This window comes from Microcebus murinus, chromosome 19 (assembly GCF_040939455.1).
Source record: "Microcebus murinus isolate Inina chromosome 19, M.murinus_Inina_mat1.0, whole genome shotgun sequence".
NCBI lineage: Eukaryota > Metazoa > Chordata > Mammalia > Primates > Cheirogaleidae > Microcebus > Microcebus murinus.
This window is the reverse complement of record NC_134122.1, coordinates 34,819,696-34,842,051: the sequence shown is the minus strand read 5'-3', so window position 1 is coordinate 34,842,051 and position 22,356 is coordinate 34,819,696. Positions and strand designations below refer to the sequence as shown.

The 22,356-nt window shown below is 40.9% G+C and overlaps 1 protein-coding gene across 3 annotated transcripts in view; it reads right to left on the bottom strand.

Annotated features, from left to right (window-relative positions):
• AUTS2 (activator of transcription and developmental regulator AUTS2) overlaps positions 1-22,356 on the bottom strand; it is a 1,182,161-nt gene that overhangs the window by 21,497 nt on the left and 1,138,308 nt on the right. For 2 of the 3 annotated variants that reach the window (XM_012764362.3, XM_012764369.3), the window contains 4 exons: positions 6,785-7,256; positions 5,235-5,488; positions 3,894-4,135; positions 2,149-2,193 (listed from right to left, as the gene is read on the bottom strand). In XM_012764362.3, coding sequence (XP_012619816.2) covers positions 2,149-2,193; positions 3,894-4,135; positions 5,235-5,488; positions 6,785-7,256 — 1,013 coding nt within the window. The remainder of the gene's footprint in view (positions 1-2,148; positions 2,194-3,893; positions 4,136-5,234; positions 5,489-6,784; positions 7,257-22,356) is intronic. The other variant, XM_012764364.3, reaches the window with a different exon arrangement.

Sequence of the window (22,356 nt, the reverse complement as noted above, 5' to 3'; positions counted from 1 at the left end):
AAGATTAAAATTGTGTTTTAGATACTTGAGTGCATTGCATCTTAATTCCCCTTATAACATCCTAATCCCCGAAGCAGGGGAGACTAAGTACTTCGTATATTATCCACTATAACTAATAATGTGAAATAACTCTCTCACAGTACACTGTATAAAGCAGAGTAATTAAATACATGCCACACTAAAACACACTCAAATTTCCATTACTCTGTCTCCAGGTGGGCATTTTTCCTTTAATGTTTACAATGAAAAAACTAGATGTTTTTAGCACTTTTCTTTTGCTTTATTCTGTCACTGACCTCTTAGAATATAAATATAGTTGACTATTCTCCCCTTGACTAAAAATCTGAAGCATCTAAGTAATAAAACATAAGTCTTCGGCCTGGCGCAGTGGCTTACGCCTGTAATCCTAGCACTCTGGGAGGACAAGGTGGGTGGATCGCTCCAGGTCAGGAGTTTGAAACCAGCCTGAGCAAGAGTGAGAACCTGTCTCTACTATAAATAGAAACAAATTAATTGGGCAACTAAAAATATACATAAAAAACAGCCAGGTATGGTGGTGCATGCCTGTAGTCCAGCTACTTGGGAGGCTGAGGAAGAAGGATTGTTCGAGCCCAGGAATCTGAGGTTGCTGTGAGCTAGGCTGACGCCACAGCACTCTAGCCGGGGCAACAGAGTGAGACTCTGTCTTAAAAAAAAAATCAACAAAAAACATAAATCTTCAAAAAATTCAGGCCTCCAGGCTTATTCTCCATCTTAAACCTAGGACTCTCTGTAAAATATGTACATAAAAAGGCACTCCATTTGGTCCTAGGAAGTAAATCTGAGACACTTGTTGAACACACTAAACACTCCATAAGAATGATTTTGTTAGCTGCTCCTTAATGTAAGCCAGCAAAGTATAGACTGAGAGCAGAATGTACCTTTAATGGGACAGACTCAAAGAGGAAACCCATGGGGCTACTGAATTTTGTATGTCCATTTAAAAAATGTTTTTATATTAAAGCACTGAGCAGAACAGGGTGGACCCTATTGAGGAGGTGGGTTGTCACTAAAATACACTTTTCTGATTTCTTTTTGAAGAGGCCTTCCTTATATTATTTCTGAATGCCTCTAGAGTAAATAATTCTTAATTGATTTTTAATATTTTCTAGTCTTCACTTCTCAGCTACACTCCCAACTAATATAGTGTCTAATTATCTGGTTCAAAGTATGAATGAATTCAGTCTTTGCTGATCTATTGAAGTAGCACTTCTATTCAAACGGTAAGATTAACACTATTTAAAAATCAAAGCAAGAATAGTTGAAGATGGTGAATCAACATGACAAGCAATTATTAATCTTCCCTTTTTTTCTGGTTTCATTAAAAAATAAACTACTAAGCAAAGAAACTTGCAAATTTTCATATAAAAATGATGCAGTATTCACCCCATAATCAAAATATCATGGTAAAATATTCAAGGTCTTTGTAGAAAAGGAAGCTCTTATCTTATAAGTAACTAAACATGTAACTTAAGTTGGTATCAATTTGAGCTCCAGAATATACTCTTAAAATTGCAGAAAATAAATTTTTTAAAAATACAAACTGAGTTTAAAGAGAAAAAATAGCACCCATTTCAATTTTAAGAGTTTTTTAAATTAATTTTTGATCATAACAAGCTCAGGAGAATAATAGCAGCCACATGGAAGAAGGTATATGTCTAGAACAGATGAAAATCTACATTTTGAAGAGTTGTGAGTCAAAAAGACAAGGGACTTTCTATTACTATTTAGGGGAAATAATTCAAGTTGAATTTCAGGAATTCTCTGTTAATGGCATTTCAATTGATGACTGAAATCTTGTGATTTCAGACTCTCTAGAAACTATAATGACTCAACTGCAGACACTTCACTTTGCAGGACACGTCTGACTTCCAATGAAGCTCAACTGAGCAGTCTTTGGAGTGCTTATGATCTTTTGATTCAGAAGATGATACTGCATCTTTACCAAAAGCAAAACGCCACAAAAGCAAGCATCCAAAGTGACAAGGAGCAATGGGAACTCTTGCAAAGATGATTAAGGAAGGCTGCTAGTTAATTACTGATCTGTGGCAAGAGCACAAAAATGGAAAAGCAGTTACATTAAATGTGTAGCATGGTAATAAAACTCACACTGTGCCGGTAGAATGGGTCAACTTTTGTAGGGTATTTGTCAAACTGTAAAGGGATCAAAGCAAAAGCTAGTTATTTAATCTGCATTTTTGTTCACTGCTTAAGTGGAGATAGCCCTAAACAAGCTTCTCTGTCATTAAGCTGTCATCAGACTCAATAACCTCATTTGTATAAACTATTTGGAGCTCCTGAGTCACCCTGACAAGAAACCAACAAAAATGGAAACCCATATGGTACATTTGGGTCCTGGACAAACTATTATGCCTTTCTTTCTACTCTATAATAAGAGACTGGCACAAACCAAATATCTAAACTGGAGAAAATGGGTAATTATCCAGATAAATCAGAGAGAAGTGAGCATTTGGTCCGATTTGTACAGAGAATTCCCCCTATTTTCATCTTTACTTGGGCAGAAAAAATCATGCATTCAGCTGTCTTCTGAAGTATGTTATACCCTCAAATACCAAGCAATCTGGGCTAGGCTGTGCAGTCTTACTTTTGAACAGAAAGAGTATAGTATTGTTCCCTCTAAATAATTGTTTCTTCTAAATAATGTTACCACACTGGTGCTATAACTACCTCAGTAACTACCCCTCAGTCAGATTTAATTTATTTGTGAAATAGTTCACAAAGGCCAGCATAAAATTCCTTTTCATAATACGAGGCCCTTCAAAATGTAACTGTTAAGAAGTATAGGTCATCTGGAAAAAAAATACTGGATTTGCCATAAAAAATGATTTTGGATTGTAAGGCCTCATCACTAATACTCCTTGAAATAAAATTTATAAAACTTTAAAAATATTTTTTAAAAAATTAAGTTGAGCAAGATAGGGGATGGGAGGGGAAAGAAGTAGAGGCAGCTTTTCCAGTTGAGTAAAGGAAATTCCTCTTAAAGTCAGAATGCATCCAGGACCTTTCTGAGATTAAAAAAAAATCATGGAATACAAATTTATTCTCATAATGCCTATATTAATTGCCTTAAAATCAAGTATTTCCTTAAATATTAAAAATTAAACAAGTAAAATATTCTAATACTCACTGCTAGAGATATCTTAGAATAGATAGCATTCTAACATGGCACTCTTAATTACAGTTTTTGATTTAAAAAAAAAAATCCTAACTGGTTCTCTAGCATGTGCTAATCTCCAGTTAAGACCAAGGGCATGCCATCACCAGAGGCACCTCTTATCCCAAGGTAGAGTTCTGTCCTACAGAGAGCAGGGACCCATCCCTGACCACTTGCTGACAGAGCACAACACCAGTGTGGGACACTGTCTTATGAAATGCAAGAAATATAACACTGCTAACAAGCAGGCGTAGGGAAACCATGTGAAAGCCTCCCGACAGGCCTCACCTCCTCCCCTTCTCTCTTCCTCACCCCCAATATTCTGTAAGCATTTCTGTGCCAGCACTTAGTGCAAAACATAAGCAGAGACATTTTTTATCTGGTGATAATGCCCTAGGATGCTCAAGAAATTAAACGAGCTTTAAGAAGTTAACTACCAACACTGAACATGACTGTTTGGAGGGCATTTAGAATAAAATCCACCCACAGTGCTAAATACAACTATCTAGAAAAACATTCCTACGTTAGGCCCCTACAGTTAGAGCTGCCTGAGGTCGGACATAGTCCCTTTTCTCCAGCAAACAGCCATCGCTCCCACCCAGTCTCCTGTGGCCCCAGCTGCCCACTCCAATCCCACCGTGCTGCATAAAGAAAAGAGTCGTGCTCTACTTATCCTCACATTTCTGCCTGGGGTACGCACCATGGGAGGTGCTGGCGTCGGCATGATGGCAGTGGGCGGGATGGCGTGGGGGAACGGCGTGAAGGTGTGCTGGTGCGTGTGCTGGTGCGTGTGTTGGTGCTGGTGCTGGTGCTGATGGAACTCGGTCCGCAGGTAGGGCGGAGGGCCGAGGGAAGCCCCGCGGTCAGCACTCTGAGAGGCCAGAAAACGTGTGTTCAGTTCCTGTCGCAAGATGTCTTGCTCTGGAAAAGAAGAAAAGGGAGGCGGTGACACCTTTTCCTTCAGAACAGGACATCCAAGTGCCTTCCTATGGGGGAATGCAGGGCTGAGGACACGGTAGGTGGGGGCTAAGGGTGCAGCAAGGCCCTGAGATCAAAGCGGACAACCAATGAAGCAGGAGATGAAGGGCCCATGGGGACCCAGCCTCCCTGCTCTCTAGCTAGCGTCTTAGCTTTCAGGGACAGGCAGTTTATCAATGTGTGGAGCTGAAAGAACTCCAGGCCAACAGCCAGAGCCCAATTGCCAGCTCTGTTACTGCAAGCTGAGTGACTCTGGGCATGGCAGGTGACCCAGCTGTGGGTTGGTTTCCTCATCTGTAAGAAGAGGACAATAACTATTCCCTGTGAGTCTGTTCTGGGGCGTTAAAGGAATGAGCACATTTAAGTGCTTAAAGAATAGCAATGGCATTCTAATAAATGTCAGCTGTCTACACAGCAGGGCTTTTGTGCCCTCTTTAAGCACCAACTACTGCTTTACAGCTCTCTGTATTAACAGTATATCATGGCTACACTGGACCAATAATTGGGACACCTCATTAGTACAGGTGAGAAGCAAAGGACCTGGTATCTAATCCCGGGTATGTCCTTGAAATTCTGAGATATACTGTCACAAAGACTGCATCGTCTCCTCTCAAGAAGAAAGTAGAGGGTCCTACTCAACAAAAATAAATCCCTCAAACAGGACACAATCTAAGATCATGCAGGGAAACAGAGGGGGGTGGCTGGGAAAGCTTTTACCACTCCCATGGGAGTCCCGATGACAGGGCACAGACCATCTGTGTTTTACCGCTCAGTGGGTGAGCTTAGTTGGAAAAACCTCCTAGCTTCAAACAAACCCATTCTCTTTGGGCAGTGTCCGATTCCCTGGGGTTGTGCTAGGTTACTCTGGGTGGTGACAAGTATTTGTGCTGAGCCTCCGCCCACAGAGGATTTGAGGATGAATACAAGAAAGCAGAAAATTGTAAGCAAATACAACCCTGCCACCGGGAACAACACAGATAGTATGTCACCAGCGAGGGACAGTGGGCACACAGGTAGGCAGGCCCAGGCGCCTCCATCCTACCTGAGTAAGTGCTCCCGGCCGGGTGTCCGGGGACCTGCAGACTCCCTGATGTCAGTGGCGGTGGAGGAGGCAAAGCAGTGGGAGGGGCAAACATATTGGGGTGATGTGAGTGTGCAGGGGGCTGGAGGGTGGGTGTGAAGCTGTGCAGGGGGCTGTGGTTGGGCAGGGAGAGGGGGAACGGGGAGGCGGAGGGGTGGTGGGAGAGGTGAGGAGGGGCAGGTTGAGTCTTCGCTGGAGTGCTGCTTCTGCTACTGCTGTGGAGTAAGGAAAAAAGAAAACAAAACAAAACAAAAAAGAAGTGAGCAATTTATTTTCTGCAAAAAAATCTTATCTCCTTCCCCAAAGCTACCACAGGTTCTCCCTTGTCCCTTCCTCTTTACAGATCCTCCCAGTACACAAGCAGCTTTCTGAATTAGGGCTCCTGTGAACCTTCCCATCACTATGACAGAGCCGGGGGACATGTCACTGTGACAACTGATTCTGCCTAAAAGTCAGGGCCAGATTATCATCTCTGCCCCTATGAAGTCCCCACCCTTCTCACCCTCCACTAGCTACATTGCCTATAAACCAATAAAATTAACAAAAAGGAAATAGAAACCACGATCTGAGGTCACCCCATGTGTCTGGCTTCTCTTTTCACCATTATGGTCTGGAGGCCATAGACATGGCCTAGGGGGCAGGAGATGAGCCTGGCCCTTGGGGGAGGAACCTGAGTGTCTAAGGCTGTTCCTTCCCTGTCTCAGACAGGAAAAAGCAACTCCCTGAACCACCAAAGTTAACAGGTTTTCAAAAGGAACAGTAACACAGACACAAAGCCTCACGAGACGTGCAGGGTTAGAATTAGAACCTTTGGGACATCCAAGTGCTGGCACCACTTGGCCCTGCACATCGGGTTTCTGCTTCACTTTTCTTTGGCATTTTTCTCTGTGCTACTTTTAAAACTTTCCTTTGTAACTTGGCAAAAACAAGTCAGAAGAGAGTCTGGATTTCCATGCAAAAATTTCTCTCTTTCTCTAAACACAGCTCGTTTCTTCTGTACTACCTCTCTGACCCACATAGGAGCAATGGAAAAACTTCAAATCAGAATACTCCTTGGGTCCCAATATTCCTGCCTTTGGAGTTGCAGAAAGATGGAGCTTTCTTTAAAATGTCTTCCCTCAGGGACTAAGAGCCTCCCTCCTAAGAACCTCTTAACATTCAGTGATCTCTGATGTACTTCTAGCTTCAATTCCCGCCTCCCACTGGTGGTGGGGCTCCCTGGCCAGAGCCTCCAACTCTATTTCTTAAGCACTTTTCTCCTTCCTGCCTTCCCTCTCTCAGGAGTCTCTGTAGATATTTTGGTTCTTTACAATGTCCTCACTACCCAGCCCAACCTGTCCTTTCTCATGGGACTGGAGCCTCACCTAACAGCCCCTTTCCCTGTCTTTGGCCTCAGAGAAAAATGGTATGTTTTCAACAAGGCAACTCCAGTCTCCTTAGGAATCCCTTACCCACTACTACCTGCCTGTCCCAAGGAAGATGGCAAAAGGCAAAAGAGCAGGCTGGCTCACCTTAAACTGTTGAGGCTTAAGCTACTGCTGTTGTAGGCTGACAGTGGCTGGGAGAGGCTCTGAGACGAGGGGTGGGCCTGCACGGATGGGAGATTCTGATGGAGCAGCTGGGTAGGGGACTGTGGCCTGGGTGGCCTCTGCACCTGCGGCTGCGGGGCGGGCTGGAGCTGGGCCTCTGGGGGGCCCTGTGGCGGCTGTGCACTCGGAGGTGGGGGCTGAGGCAGGGCCTCTGTGCGAGGTGCCAAGTCAGGGTCCGGAGAAGGAGCTCGAAGCTGGGGCTCCACCTGGGGCTGGGATATCGGCTGCGTGACCTGAGGGCAGGCGTCCTTAAGCACCACAGGCTCAAAGATCGGTTCTTTGCAACAGTCCTGGCTCTTCTCCTGGCTCCTCTCTAGACCCGATATCTTGGGGACAATTGGCCCCGCATCCTGGCTGTCATGTTCAGGTAGCGCACCAACACCTAACTCCGGATCTGCATAGGGGAGAGCAAAGACAAAGCCACAGGCAACGTGAGTGTGGAATGACACAGTCCCAACACCACCACCACCGGCGCCAGCTGTCCTGCCTTGTCCTGTCTACACCATGTGCAGGTATGCCATGCTGGAATGGGGTCCATGGCAGATGGGGAGCAGCCATTGTCCCTGAGGGAGGGGTGGAGGGAGAGAAAGGCCAACTAGACAGAGGAGGTTGCATTCAAGAAAGCAGCCAGGCCACTTTCTGAAAATGAATGTTTTCCTTAATCTGTGCAGTCTTTTTTGGCTCATAATTAAGATACAATAGCTGACAAGTTGATTTTTCCCTTTTAAACCAAATATAGGCCTTGAACATACAAAAGAGAATGTTTCAAAAGCAAATGAAGCAAATGTTATTTAATGACACATAGATGTTTTTTCTTGGCCTTCTCTTCCTCCCTCCTTTCCACTTTGCTCAAAGAGACACATTTGACATTTACAGATAATTTTTTGTTTAGCAAGTGCTAATGGTCAAAAGGCAGGCTTCCCGATTCTCACCAGCCAGTCCCAGCAACATGTGAGATCAAAGGTGCCAATATGACCTGAAACCATGTTTGTTTCAACCAACTCACTAGAGCTTTTAAGGGTTTTCCCTTGGACCACGTGAGGGTCCCCACCCAACTGAGGTCAAGGGGTGTGTGTGAATGCTGGACATTGAGACTAAGCCTGGTTGGAAAATGCTACAATCATGAAAGAAATATAGAAAACGTATGTTCCTGTATGAATTAAAAGATATGATTTCCTCCAAAGGTCAAAAGATCTACATGCCACATGTAGTATAATGGCTTATTTGATTACCCTCTAAGGCAAATTCCATAAAATTCTCAAACAAAATAATAAAAAACCAATATAGCATTAAATTTTTTTAAAAAAGCTCCACTTAGAAGTACTCTTGTGTACATTTTTATGGTAAAATAATGCATCCTTTTCTTTTATTACTACACAGTTTAGAAATAGAGAATAAATTACAATATTCTCCCAAATGAGGGTAACTTTCTTTCCTGTCTTACTGTAATAAGTGTATAAAATATGTGGAATTCTTCTTGTTTTTATGTATTTCTGGTTTTTTAAAAAAATTATTATTTATTTATTTCAGATAAGGGGATCTTACTATGTTGACCAGGCTAGAGTGTAGCAGCTACTCATAGTGTGAGTATAGCTCACTGTAGTCTTGAATTTCTCAGCTCAAGTGAGCCTCCTGACTCAGCCTCCTGAGTAGCTGGGATGACATGTGTGTGTCACTGTGCCTGGCTTATATATTTCTGTTTATGTACTCTGTGTGTACACACTTGTTTGTCATTTCTCTTCCCTGGAATGTGCATCAAAGCAATTCATTCTTTTCACTGTTCTTTGGTAAAACAGATCAAACCAGTAACATGCACAAAAGCAGAAACAAACCCTGGGTTTATAAACAAAGCACATTTTTGGCTAACATCAACTTGGCTATCTTCAAGCCTTACAGACCAGCCTGGAACTGCAATACCGACACAATGGACAGAAATCTGCTTCCTTTACACGTTTCAGGTACAAAAAGACAAAGCACCCATTCTCAGGCCCCCATGAAAAGTAACTCTAGACTCCTGACATCCTACTCACATATAGTTCTGTCCGATGTTGTCTTAGGAAAATTTCTAGGAAGAGTTTGGCTTATGATAAAGGTTCATAAAACTTTAGTTTCTAATTTCAGGGGTGAAAGAGAACATCAAGCCCCTTATTGTGGCTTAGACCCCATCCAGCCAGAAGAGTTCCCAGATGAGGAAGGAGAACCTTTATTTGGAGACCACAGCGAGGGGATCTGTGTCTGTAGCTCTCTCAAAGCTTTTCCACAAAATTTTCCATATTTTTCTTTCATAACAATTTCCACAGCAGGCGATTACACAAATGCACTGAACGTCACGTGCTTCCTACTCAATGAGAAGTTCTGTGCACATGAGCAGGGACTCTTCCCATGCTGACAGCTAATTTAGGATTATTATGTTTGATACAACGGCAGGACACATTTTATTCTTTTGTATTCCCTCTGTTCTCCCTGGACTGGGCTGGTGAAGAATAAACCAATCAATAAATATTTTCTATCTTGGTAAATTTACATTCAAACTCTCTCCAAAATCAACGTCCAAACAAAAGTTTTTCCCTCATTTTATAAAAGAAAGCTTCCTTTCCCAAAGGGCACCACCCAGAGGATATCATCTGAACTTACACCAGTAAGGAAGCCCATTAGAAACACATAGGTAAAGTACCACATGTATCTAGCTTCACTCTATTTCAACCTTGTTATTTAATGAGTTTGGACAACACAGGCAGGTTTGCAGGAGGCATCCTGCAGGCTTTGGCTCCCTTCACAAGGCCCATGCAGGCCAGTGGAGCTGCCTTTCTTACCTCTGTGATGCCCCACTGTCTCAGTCCTGACCTACCCACAGCTGGAGTATGAGAAGACTGTGGCAGTCACCACCATCACTGACAAGCAAGGAGAGCTACAGGGAAGACCAAAATTTTCCAGTGAATCCTGCAAATCTACACAGAACCATCTGTGATTAACAACCGAAGGAACCTAAAAGGCACAGACTTTTGAAATGGGACCAGAATCCAGGAACCCACCCCAGCACTTCTCAAACTTTAATGTGCAACAAATCACCTGAAGACTTCATTAAAATTCAGATTTGGATTCAATAACTCTGGGATAGGAGCCCCAGAATCTGCCTTTCTGAGCATCGCCCAGGTAATGCCGATGTTCTGAACCTTGCAGCCTACTTTGAGTAGCAAGATCTTGTCCAACCCTCTCTCACTAGATGGGGAATAAGCCCAGAAAAGTTAAGGAACTTGTTTCCTGGAGGTCGTTTGAGTTCAAGTCCCAACGCTGCCACCATCACTTGCCTTTTCTCCAATTTACACTATGTTGCCCCCCAAAAAGCAAAAATCCGAAAACAGAGCAGGTAATGGTAAATCCAGGATTCAGTTAAAACACTTAACTACACTGCCCTTAAGGTATAAAGGGTTAGAAAAGCTACAAAGAGTAGCTAGAACACCACACTCTAGCTAACCCTGAAAGCCCATCAGTCCACTGGGGCTCTGGTACTACAACCTGTAAGCAAGGCAGTGACAGGTTTGAGGGCTGCTAAGAACTTTGGGGGCTGATAGAGTTTTATGACTCCCCATTTACATGTCTCTTGAGGCACAGATTAGGCGTCGTGCATTTTTATGGCTAATCAGTAATGCATTTCCTCTTCCTTTCAATTATTCAATAAATGTATCTTCCCAGTTAAGCTTTTCCATCTTGACAGTCAATTTGTCTTGCTGTGCTTCTCCAAAATTGGCAGGAACACATTTTGAAAAATCATTTTGTGTTGCACTGTGTGCTCTGAATTTGCCAAAGGATGAAAAAAGGGTGAAATTTGCTGAGTGTGAAAGAAATAAGAATGTGCAAATTGGATAGTCTTATTTAAACATTGTATTCATTACATTTTGGGGTTTAAAAATCTTCTTGTGATTATAAAAATAACACATCGTGCTTATAATAAAAGAAATGTAAATTACAATTACACTGTGTACTGTACAGTAAAATGGGTGAATTTCTTGCATATATATTATACTTCAAGAGATTTCTCAAAGAACCAAAAGGAGTTCTACCATTCGACCCAGCAATCCCACTACTGGGTATCTACCCAAAGGAAAAGAAGTCATTATATCAAAAGGATACCTGCGCTAGTATGTTTGTTGCAATACAATTCACAATAGCAAAGATATGGAATTAATTAACTGTTCATCAACCAATGAGTGAATAAAGAAAATGTGGTATATACATATTACTACTCAGCCACAAAAAAGAATGAAATGTCTTTTGCAGCAACATGGGATGGAAATGGAGGCTGTTATCCTAAGCAAAGTAACTTAGGAAGGGAAAATCAAAAACCACGTTCTCACTTAAAAGTGGGAGCTAAGTTGTGGGTACGTGTGGTCATACAGAATGGAAAAATAGACATTGAAGGAAATGCCAAAGGTGGGAGAGAAGTGAGAGTAGAAAAATTACCTACTGGGTATAATGTACACTTTTCAGGTGATGGGTACACTTCAAGCCCAGATATCACCACTATACCCCCTAAATATGTAAAAATAAAAGAAGTTTCAATAAACTTGGCTCAAACAATAATTTTTTTAGAATTTCTGATTAGATTAGGAAAAATTTATTTGATTTTGATACAGATTTGATATAAGTTCCCTGGGGAGAATGGGCCCTTTTCCTTCTTTACCAGTTGAATGCAAACTCTACTGCCTCTGCGGAGGGCAATTTGGCAACACTTAGCAACATAACAAGTGGCCTTCCCTCAATCTGGTATGTGAGGGTTTAGTCTACAAACCCAGTGAAACACCACCATAGTCTGAACTGAAAGTTGGGAAACAACCCACATGTAATCACTGGGGGACTGGTCAGACATATTTGGTAATGGAAAATACATATTTGCAATGGAAAATACTGTAGCTGTGAAAATGAATGCTGAATGTACAATGTGTAGCATATGTTACCTTTTGTGAAAAATGGAGAGAAATAACATATATTCATTTTATTTTATGTGTAAAGCAGGTCTGGAAGAATACCTAAGAAACCACTAACTGTGGTTACCTGTTTGCGGGCTTGGGGAGGAGTGACAACAGGGATAAACAGGGAACTAGAAGTTGTAGGTGTGGATGCGCATAAAAATAAGAAAATGTAAGGTGTAAATTTATAATAAATCTGAAAATAAAATGACTTTTATGAAGAAATTACTAAAACTGACTAAAACAAAAGATCATTACAATAATCTGAAAAAGTACTCAATCATCTACACCTTTACCTCCACCCAAAAAGGTACCTGTGTCATAGACAGTGTCGACTAAACCATCAAGAAACAAATTATTCCTGTCATCTAAATTGAAAACCAATTGCAAACATTATACAACAAAAGGGAGAGGAAAAATATTTACAAAAAATATAATTGCCTAGCTACAAAATATTGACAACTGCTAAAAAAATATTAGACTAAGAGAGCTCAATAAGGTATCCAAATAAAACCCACAAACAGTAGCTTTTCTATATGCCAGCAACAGTCAGAAAATAAAATTTTAAAAGAATCTCCTTTATAATAACAAAAATCATAATACTTTGGGAACAAATCTTAGAAGAAAATTATAGGGCCTGTAAACTTTCAGAAATGTATTCCAAAAAGTGCTTTCTTTCAAGATGTTTTATTATGCAAAAAAAGAGAAAAATAAGTCCAAGTCCTGTAAGAGGTAGTTCTCAGAGGATACCACCCCCTGGCTGTCACAATGACTGGAAGGTATTGGTGGCTCTTAGGGATATTAGATCTCTTAGGGATATTAGATCCACTGCTATGTCAGGATCAATCCTACACAATAGCTCAACTCACTTTCTAAATCCCAATGGACATTTGTGCAGCTGAAAAACCCAGAGCTTACATCTGTTTTGGTATATAAACACAAAGTAATTTTTTGCATGGTTTGAACATACACTGAATTTTCCAGGAATTCAACTATCATACTTTGTTATACCTGGGTTTTAACCAAGAGTTGTTCTCTAATTGGGAAAATTATGTTATCAATGGGAAGGCTGCTCCTGGTGTCTGAACTGCCATCATTACATATTTGTATGAGTTTGCATTTGTAGCAGCAGTATTATATACCATTCTATAGAGAGAGATTCAAAACCATCTGACTATTTCATTGCCTTTTAATGTAAATAAGCATTTACGTACTTAAAGCATATTATGACTTTCCACTTATTTCTCTTTTATATTTCATTAGAGCTTTATATACATTTTAAAATTATGTGCATAGATGGGTATATTAACTATATATTTCATTCCAGAAAGTAAAAAATGAGTGTCATAAAATATTTCTTATATTATACAAAAGGGGCACTGCATCCAGTAGGGTTGAGATTTTATGTATTATGTCCCTATGATGAACTACTATGCTTCTAGAAGTCCAATAACTTACAGCACAAATGCAGTAACTACCTAAAAGGGTTGTTGTGGAAATGATTTAAGTCATGTAAAGGACTTTCCACAATGTACAGCACATAATAAGTGATCAATCAATGTTCCCAAAACTATTATAAAGAATTAATGTCATGAAAAACACCAAGACAAAATTCCTGTTAAATAAAAGAAAGCACATTATTATCAATATGATCTCAACACTAAAAATTATCTGCATAAATGTGCACATGTATGCACCGAAAAAAGATTCGAAAGATATACATCAAAATGTTAATTGCAAACCCATTATCCAAAATAAATATTGACTTTAATGTTTTTATCTGTGCTTTTCTTAATTTTCTATAATGAATATATATTATTACTGTGAAAAAAAATAGGGATGTTATATTTTAAAATGAGGTACTCATGAATTTATCTCCACTATCAGAAGAAGTCAACTGGGAAAGTAACTGTTCAAGTCTTATGGTTTTTTTTTTTTTTGGTTACACACAGGTACAAAAGTCTGGCACGTTCAAGTCTTTTTAAATTGCCCCACCTACTGAATAGATTTTTTAAATTCTCCTCCCCAGAAGGACAGATGAATATTTGCCTCTGAAAAATGAGGATAGGAAATAGTGTGCATTAAGCCTTCCATCTATTCTTCAGTCTTTGTAACTTGTTCTACCTGGGTGTATTTGAGCAGAAAGGAAATGGTGAACATTGATGATGGAGGAGAAGGAGGAGGAGAGGTAGAAGCAAAAAACAAAACTCTTCCCAGGCACAGCTTCTGTACTTCTAGTCTTTATGCATCTTTACATTAGTTTAGAGAATCCTAATAGAGCTAACTCACTACAAGGTCATTATTGCAGCAAACCTAAACAAGTCTTAAAGACATCAAAAACCATGTGGGGCACTAGCTGTTAGGCAACATATCCACTCACTCATCCATCCATCTATATCTTTCTGAATGTCTGATCGATCTCACCCAGAAATGGACGTGTCCTATTTTTACATTATTCCATCTTCTAGTTAACTTTACTGCTTATCTGTGCAAATGACAGAGCCACAAAGACCTCGCTACACAGGACTGAAGGTTGCAGCCAAACAAGAAAAACCACCCACACTTTAAATTACAATGGGAACGTTAATAAAGGACTGAAATGTTCAACACTGAGAAGTCCAGAAACATGGAAGCATTAAATTTCTGTGAATCAGCATGTAATTATCTCAAGCTAGTAGCAGCGTCCATTATTCAAACACCTTCACTTCTCTGTTACCACAAACAAAGTCTTTTTAAGCAAAGACTGAACATTTTGCATGTAACTTATTAAAACACAAACTGCACTACTGAATTATTAATAACATAGCAATACTTTTACTTCCCCCCCAACTTTTAGATTCTATCTCCAATACTCCACATTCCAATGGTGTTTTGCAGAAAAAGTCCACCTTCTCTGATATATACCTCTCTTTATTTTCCTTCTCTCCCTCTTTTCTTCAAATCATTAAACAGAGACCAGTTTGTTCCATTAGCAGATTCAATTACTTGAACGAATGGAAGGATGACATTCAGTCTTGCAGCTCTTCTTCCCGGTCACTGAAACTGTACAAATAAATTGAGGAAAACCCACTGTTTGTTCAAGGCAAATTAATTTTCAAACACTGCAAGAGTGGGAGATCACGGGAATGATGGGTGCTTGGCAGGGCTCAAAGAGATTCCATTTTGTGCTTGTCATGTTATGTAAACATTAATTACCATCTGGGAGGCTGAGCTCTGGGCTACAGTGTGTATCACAAGCCTCTGAGGGCCTCCAGGGTTCCTATGAAAAGCAAAATCCTAAATAGGAAAAAATAGCCATTGCATGTGCCAAAACACCAGCAGCCCACTGGGAAAGCTGTGTGAAGTCCAGCAGATTAGAGGCTGCTGTTATTAGTGGAGCTAGTTTGGCTATCATCTAGTTTAGCAGATTAGCCCACGATAGGGGTTAATCTGCTAGGGATTAAAGAAAAAGCAACATGCTGCAGTTGAGTGTACTTAAACTTGTTTCAAGTTTATGCCTCCTAACCATAACAAAAAGCATCAATCCTCATGCATATGCCCATGATGCCTCAGGACCCAAAAATCAACCATAGTCTTGCCTGTGGAGACTGGAGGCCATCTGAATGGCTTCGGCCTACAGAACAAAGAACCTTTAAAGGTCAACCTTGGCTTGTGAACATTTTATTTCTTTTGCAGTCTTTAGTAAGTAAATAAGAGCAATGAAAGACCATGCAGATGAAGAACTAAAATTATTCATAGAATGAGAGAAATAGGCTGTGATCTATTGGGGATCTATTGGGGATGAGAGCCTTAAAAAAGTCTTTAAAAACCCAACGATGTCAAGGTCACATACTTCATATAAGGAAAAGATTAATTATGCCATTTCATATGCCTGGCACTGAGCTAGGCCCTGAGGATGGGGAGCAACAGTCCCTGCCTTCCTGGAGCTGGTGCCTAAGGATATAGAACACAGTACAGAAGAAAAAATGTTATCCCACAGCCTTGGGTAGGGTGTAGGAGGAGGAGGAAGAAGAAAAAAAAGACGGAACTGGCAGTCAGGAAGCCTGTAGTTTTTTTTTTTTTTTTGAGACAGAGTCTCACTGTGTTGCTTAGGCTAGAGTGCCCTGGCATCAGCCTAGCTCACAGCAACCTCAAACTCCTGGGCTCAAGCAATCTTTCTGTCTTAGCCTCCCAAGCAGCTGGGACTACAGGCATGCACCACCATGCCCAGCTAATTTTTTCTATATATATATATTTTTAGTTGGCCAATTAATTTCTTTCTATTTTTAGTAGAGACGGAGTCTTGCTCAGGCTGGTTTCGAACTTTTGACCTTGAGTGATCTGCCCGCCTCGGCCTCTCAGAGTGCTAGGATTATAGGCGTGAGCCACCCCACCTGGCCAGGAAGCCTGTAGTCTTAAACTTCAGTTTTTATTATCTATAAGGCTCAGAGATAAGCTTAAATAATCAGTTAATGATGAAATATTTTATTGATTCTGAGTTATCAATGGTAAGGCACTTTTATCTGTGATGTGTTACTACTGCACTGACTACAAGTTTCAGTCTTAGGCCAACAACAGCAGAATGATGGGATATGCAGAGACCAGATATGAGAAACAAGGCATGAAAGATGAACTCACGAATCACTTCTGAGAATACAGAAAAACTCATGTTTTGGCCACAAATACTCAGTCCCAATATTTTGCTCGTGTCCTCCCGCCAGCCTCAATATTTATCAGCCAGATTCTCTGGACATGATCACCTCTTGCTTGGTCTTCGTCCCCAGTGTCTCCTCCCAAGCCCATCAACCCCAACCTTTCCAAGGGTCATAGCTCTCCTGGCCTGTCCAGTCTTATCTGGCTGTGAACCACAAAGCACCCCCATGACACTGTGCACTGTGCATGTGCGCGTGCACACGCACACACGCACACACACACACAAAACCACCCCTAAAACCAGTAGTGTACGCTCAACACTTAGCGTTAAGAACAGTCAAGTGAGGTCACAGGCAGCTCTCCTTCTAGTAATTTCATTATTAAGTATCAATGAGGAATCAAAAGCTGTCAAGCTCACAGATGGGGTAAATTTATAGATCTGACACCTTAGTTACTATACTGTTGCCCTCCGAGAACTTTAACTAACATCATTGACTGAGGATCTGACATCCACGGCCCAAAAGGGCAATAATCATGAAGCTGTCACCACCCGAAGCAAAAATTCTTAAGTCAGTGTGCCCATTAAAGTTGGCAAATGATTGGCTCTAGGTCAAATCCTAGTTTCAACACTTTTAACTTTGCCAAAGATGATGTTCTTAAGGATAATGGTAAAGCCACCAGCAGCAAAGATCTACTTAAATACTATCAGTCACCTACCTTCCTGTTTTGTACACTATGATTCTGTTTGGTCTCATGTGGGGCACATATTAGACCACTGAGGCCCATTTAGAAAAGAGGCTGAGCAGGGCATGTGATGATGAAATATAGGAATTTCCATTTTTCAAGTCCATTCTAGGATTTTCCTTAGCTCTCTGGCCCTACACACAACTACTTCCCACACCCAAGTTTCTTACTAACCCTTTGCATGCAGGGCTGTGATGTGCTTGTGAAGCTTCTGGTTGGTGTAAGCTCTAGTCTTCACTAGCTTGCTCTCAGTGCTTTGGAGACTGCAAGAACATGCACACTTTATCCCTCTTAAATGAAGTGTCACTTGTACCATTTAACATCCCACTTCTTTTCCCTCAAGATCATCTTCCCATCAGGGTTCAGGCATCATAAGGAAGGTCCCAAGTTCCCCTAGTAGAAAGGAGTGAATCAAATCTTTATGATGCCTTATGGCAGTCACTCTTTCTTTCTGTTCTGTGGGGGAGGGAGGGAGGAAGCATAGATACCCAGGCATGTGGACTACTCTGGCCCTGGGCTCATCTGTGCCAATACAGCTGCAGAGGGGGAGGGGGTGGTCAATTGCCACAAGCAGTACCAGTGACCTCTATCTGTGTTCTACCAAGTTCACACAGCCAACACTTGGAGTGTAGTATAGGAGCTTCACCAAGCACTCTAAAAGTAATCACTGTTTTCCCGACATCACTCCTGTCCTGTTCCCAACAGTTCACTGTGAGAAGCAGCTTTGCCTTGGGAAATTTCTAACATCCTTTGGCAGTGAATGCTCTGTTAGCATTCAGAAATGCCTGTCTGCACTCCCGAGGACAGACGACAAAACTTCTCAAGTCTGTTCATACAACCTGCTACAGCCCAGGGGACCTGGGTGCTGCCAACCCCCTGCAATCTGTCTGACTAGCTTATGTGTGAGCACCAGAGATTCCTCTAGAATGAATCTATGAAAGAAGCTTTACTTTTCTAGTATCACAGAGCCTTTGATTCTTTAGTTAAAAGAGGAGGAGCAGAGAAAAGAGGACCTTGGCAGTTTCTGTGTTTTGACCTTTCTAGTCCCAAACTCTCCACCACCTCACACTATGAGTCCAGTGTCCTCAACAACCCCACTATTTCATGTGTGGTCCACAGACCAGCAACACTAGTATCATCCAGGAGCTTGTCAGGCAGGTAAACTCCCAGACCCCGTCCATGCACACTCAAGTGTGCAAAGCACTGTTCTACGGCACCACTCGGAGTGTTACAGAGCCCGGGCAAGCACCATTGCTGAGGGATGCTGTCCGTGGGGTTGCCAATCCTTCTACGTCTCCACTTCCCAAGACCCAACCTTGGAAATTATTTCTCTCTTTCCTTCCGAGGATGGGTTCTCTACTGATGTGTAAACTGTACAGAGTAGGGCAGTGGAAGGCGCTGAAGTTGTTCACCAGATCAGGAGCTGCCCCCAGTACATAACATACTCATGAACGCCAGCAGTGAACTCCTGTTCATGGTGCTCTTCCTGATCCTGGCTCCATGGAGATTCACTGGGTACTTCCCATGTAGAAAAGGGAGTTACAAAGCCTTGCCCCAAGTCCGCTATGAGCCACTTCTAAGGACCTTCATATAGAAGAAGAAGAAGTAGATTTATTATAAATGGCACCATAGAGAGAACCAGGACCAAAGGATATATATTGTAGAAGAAAATTTCAGCCTGAAATGAACTGGGCTACCCTACAGGAGAACAACCTGCTCTTTACTGGACATGTCAAAGAAAATTCCGAACCACCAAGTAAAAAGGGGGCTGGACTAGATAATTTCTGAGATTCCATGAGTTCATGGAAAAGATGTTGATAACACACTCCTTGGAAGAACACTGCTTCTTTATTTTTCTTCAGCTTTCCAGAACTCAATCTTCTAAAATACCTCACCTGTAAGTTAATGAACACTATCTCCTTGATTTGCAGAAATTCTGATAAATGCTACATCTTAAATAAACTAAGAGTCCCTACACTAAATGACTTTATATATAATAATCTTTAGGAATAGAAGAAATAAGTCTGCTTATCCCCAGCCATGATGACGGTCCACCTGAAAGAGGTTTTTAAAAAGGGGATGACAGGGAGCATTGTGCTGTTCCCTGTATTTGAAGTATCTTATCTTTTTAAAAGAAAAAGTCTATCAATCCTTAATTTGATTTTTTTTTTTTTTTTTTGAGACAGGGTCTTGTATTGTTGCCCAGGCTGGAGTGTAGTGGCATCATCACAGCTCACTGTAACTTCCAACTCCTGGGCTCAAGCAATCCTCCTGCCTCAGCCTCCCAAGTAGCTGGGACTACAGGTGTGTACCACGTTTGGCTAATTTTTCTATTTTATGTAGAGACAGGGTCTTGTTCTTGCCCAGGCTGGTCTCAAACTCCTAGCCTCAAGCAATCCTTCTGCCTCGGCCTCCCAATGTGCTAGGATTACTGGTGTGAGCCACTGTGCCCAGGCCTTAAATTGATTTTCTACAAACCATCCATGTAATAAACACTTTGTAGGAAAATAAAATCTCTTGCCATTATTTCATTTCATTATCCTCAATTTATCATAGAAAAAGGAAAAACACTGAAATATAAACTTTGCAGCTACATGTCTATAAGGTTTAGGAAGCAGCGAAGATGGCGATGACATCCGCCTGTTAGAAACTTCAAACTAGCCTCTAGAAATAAACAGCAGGAAATTTTACCCATCCTTGGTTAGAGCTGGCATAAGTAACCAAAACAGCAGTGCTGCCTTCTACTTACAATTATACTCATGGAAGGCAAATGCAGTCAGACAACTAATATGAAGCTTGGGATATGTACTGTCATAATGACTTAAACTTTCCTGCAAATACATGAACTTCGTCTTCAGAGATGCTTTCGAAAAAGAACGGCAGAAGGTAATATGGCATTTGCTCGTTTCTTCTTCAATAGCCCAAGGACCATGACTGCCTGGCTGTCTTACCACGACCCTCAGCTCAACAGGACTAAAATAAGCCCACTCCCTCCCACCATCTCTGGCCTGTCCCCATCATCAGAGCTATAATCAATCATCAATCGTTCCCCCTTACATTAACCAGTGGTTCATGGGTGAATTACTGCTTTTGCAATGCCATTTAACACAAATAAAACAATGGCAGCAGAATCTACTGTCCCCTTAGCAGCCTGAGTGAGCTTTTAAAATGTAAAAAAGATCATGCTGTCCACTACCAGTTGAAAACTCTCCGATGGCTTCTCATCACAGAGAAGATCAACTTTCAGCTCCTCCACACCTTCTTGCTGTGCTCAACCGCCTTCCAAATGCCCCCTGTTCCTGCTCTCTCCCCTTTTCACAGAAATGCACTTCTGAATTCTGTATTTTAGCCACTTTGCCACCACAGCCCCTGGTAGCCACCCCCTCTAAGAAACTTCTATACTCCATGTCCCTGGGACTTAACAGGTACTTACTTTTGTATTAACAAATAATAAATTATTTTTATTATATAACCAATAAATTATATTTTATTATAAAATATTAAATATTTTTGTACTGAACAATAAAGCTTATTGTTACTCATATTTTAATACACACAACTACTTTTTTGAGGAGGGACCTCTTTAAATCTTTGCCTTTATTTAAACTCTGAACACAATGCCTTCCACAGAGTGAGCACTTGATAAACAGTTGATTTCTTTAACTACATAATAATCAATTTACAAAATCTAAGTTCCTTTATAACTGCAATTCAAAGGAAAAAAAAGATCACCCTAATGAGAAAAATACTCAATAAACAATTACACATTAAGCCAGAAAAATCATGTCTCCTTGGAGTCATTTCCGTAATTAGACATTATACTGCAATAAAATAATAGTATATAACACAAGCAAATGTAAAATAATTGGAAGCCATTATGAAGTTTAAGGATCCATTCTCAATATATAATAAAACTAATGTTCTATTTTAAATCATAAAAGGTTCCAATAGCTTGGTTATTTTTGTATAACGAAAATAGAGAGCAATCAAAAGCAAATACTGTTAAAGGAGAGCTACATTAATAACCAATGGTAGCAAAATCTCTTTAGCTATATGCCTATTATATGCATGCCTAGTCTACGGCAGTCTACAGACTCCATGAGTTACAAATATACTTTTATGACCATAGAAAGAAAAAGCAAAAAAAAAAAAAAAAAAAAATTGAGCCGTTACCCTAGGGATTAGTTATGGGAGATGTCAGTATTTTTATTTTTAACTTTCTATACTATTTAAATTGTCAGCAGAACAGTAGGTTTAAATCCAGAAATGTGAAACAAAGTCAAATAATTGTGCGATCAGCAGATAACTTAATATGTTCATTATAAGCAAATCAAGAAAATCTTTTAAAAATTAGCCAAAGAGAACTGAGAAGAACTAAATAGAAAAATTAAATAGTAACAAAACACAAAGGAGCAATGAATGCTAGGAGAAATGATGTCTGAATGACAAAGGCCAAAGTACATAGGGTTGAGGGGCTTTGTCCTGACACAATAAAAATCTCTGTGATGACAGCAAAATACAACTGGGATATATACCATAAGTCAAACTAGGAGATGATAAAATAAAGACTTATAAGGACTTCTCTTAAAATGAAGAGGGTAAGAGTTAATTTTTTAAAGCTGCAAAAAATTTACTAATTAGAAATTTAATACTCAAATCACAATTTTCCTAAGGAGGACCTGAATCCATCACTGCAACGGAATTCTGAGGGGTGGTTAAAAAGACGGCAAGATGGGATATGCCACGTCAACTCAAGAACACTTGGAGGAGTACTCCTGAAGAAACTCCTTGTCCTCAGCTCCTTCACCTGCCCATAAGCACATAAGCATCGTTTAGAGATGAGATGGTGATTCTGTTCGAGGTAAAAGCTCCTCCTGCGGGAGAAAAGCACCACTCTGAAGACGAGACTACTGCCAAGGACCGGCTTGCGTACGTCAGTCAAGCACTTCAACTGTACAAAGACACAAAGACGCTGTCAGAAGCTAAATGACAGGGTCTTCAAGTTCTTGTTCTTTCCACCTCAATCACGTCATCTTTCTTCAGCTGGTCTATGGCACTGAACCTACTCGTCGGTCCAACAACAGCATATACCCAGCAGCCATGTGGCAGTGCACTGTGGCCTTGCTACTCCCTGTGTTCACTCACAAAAGC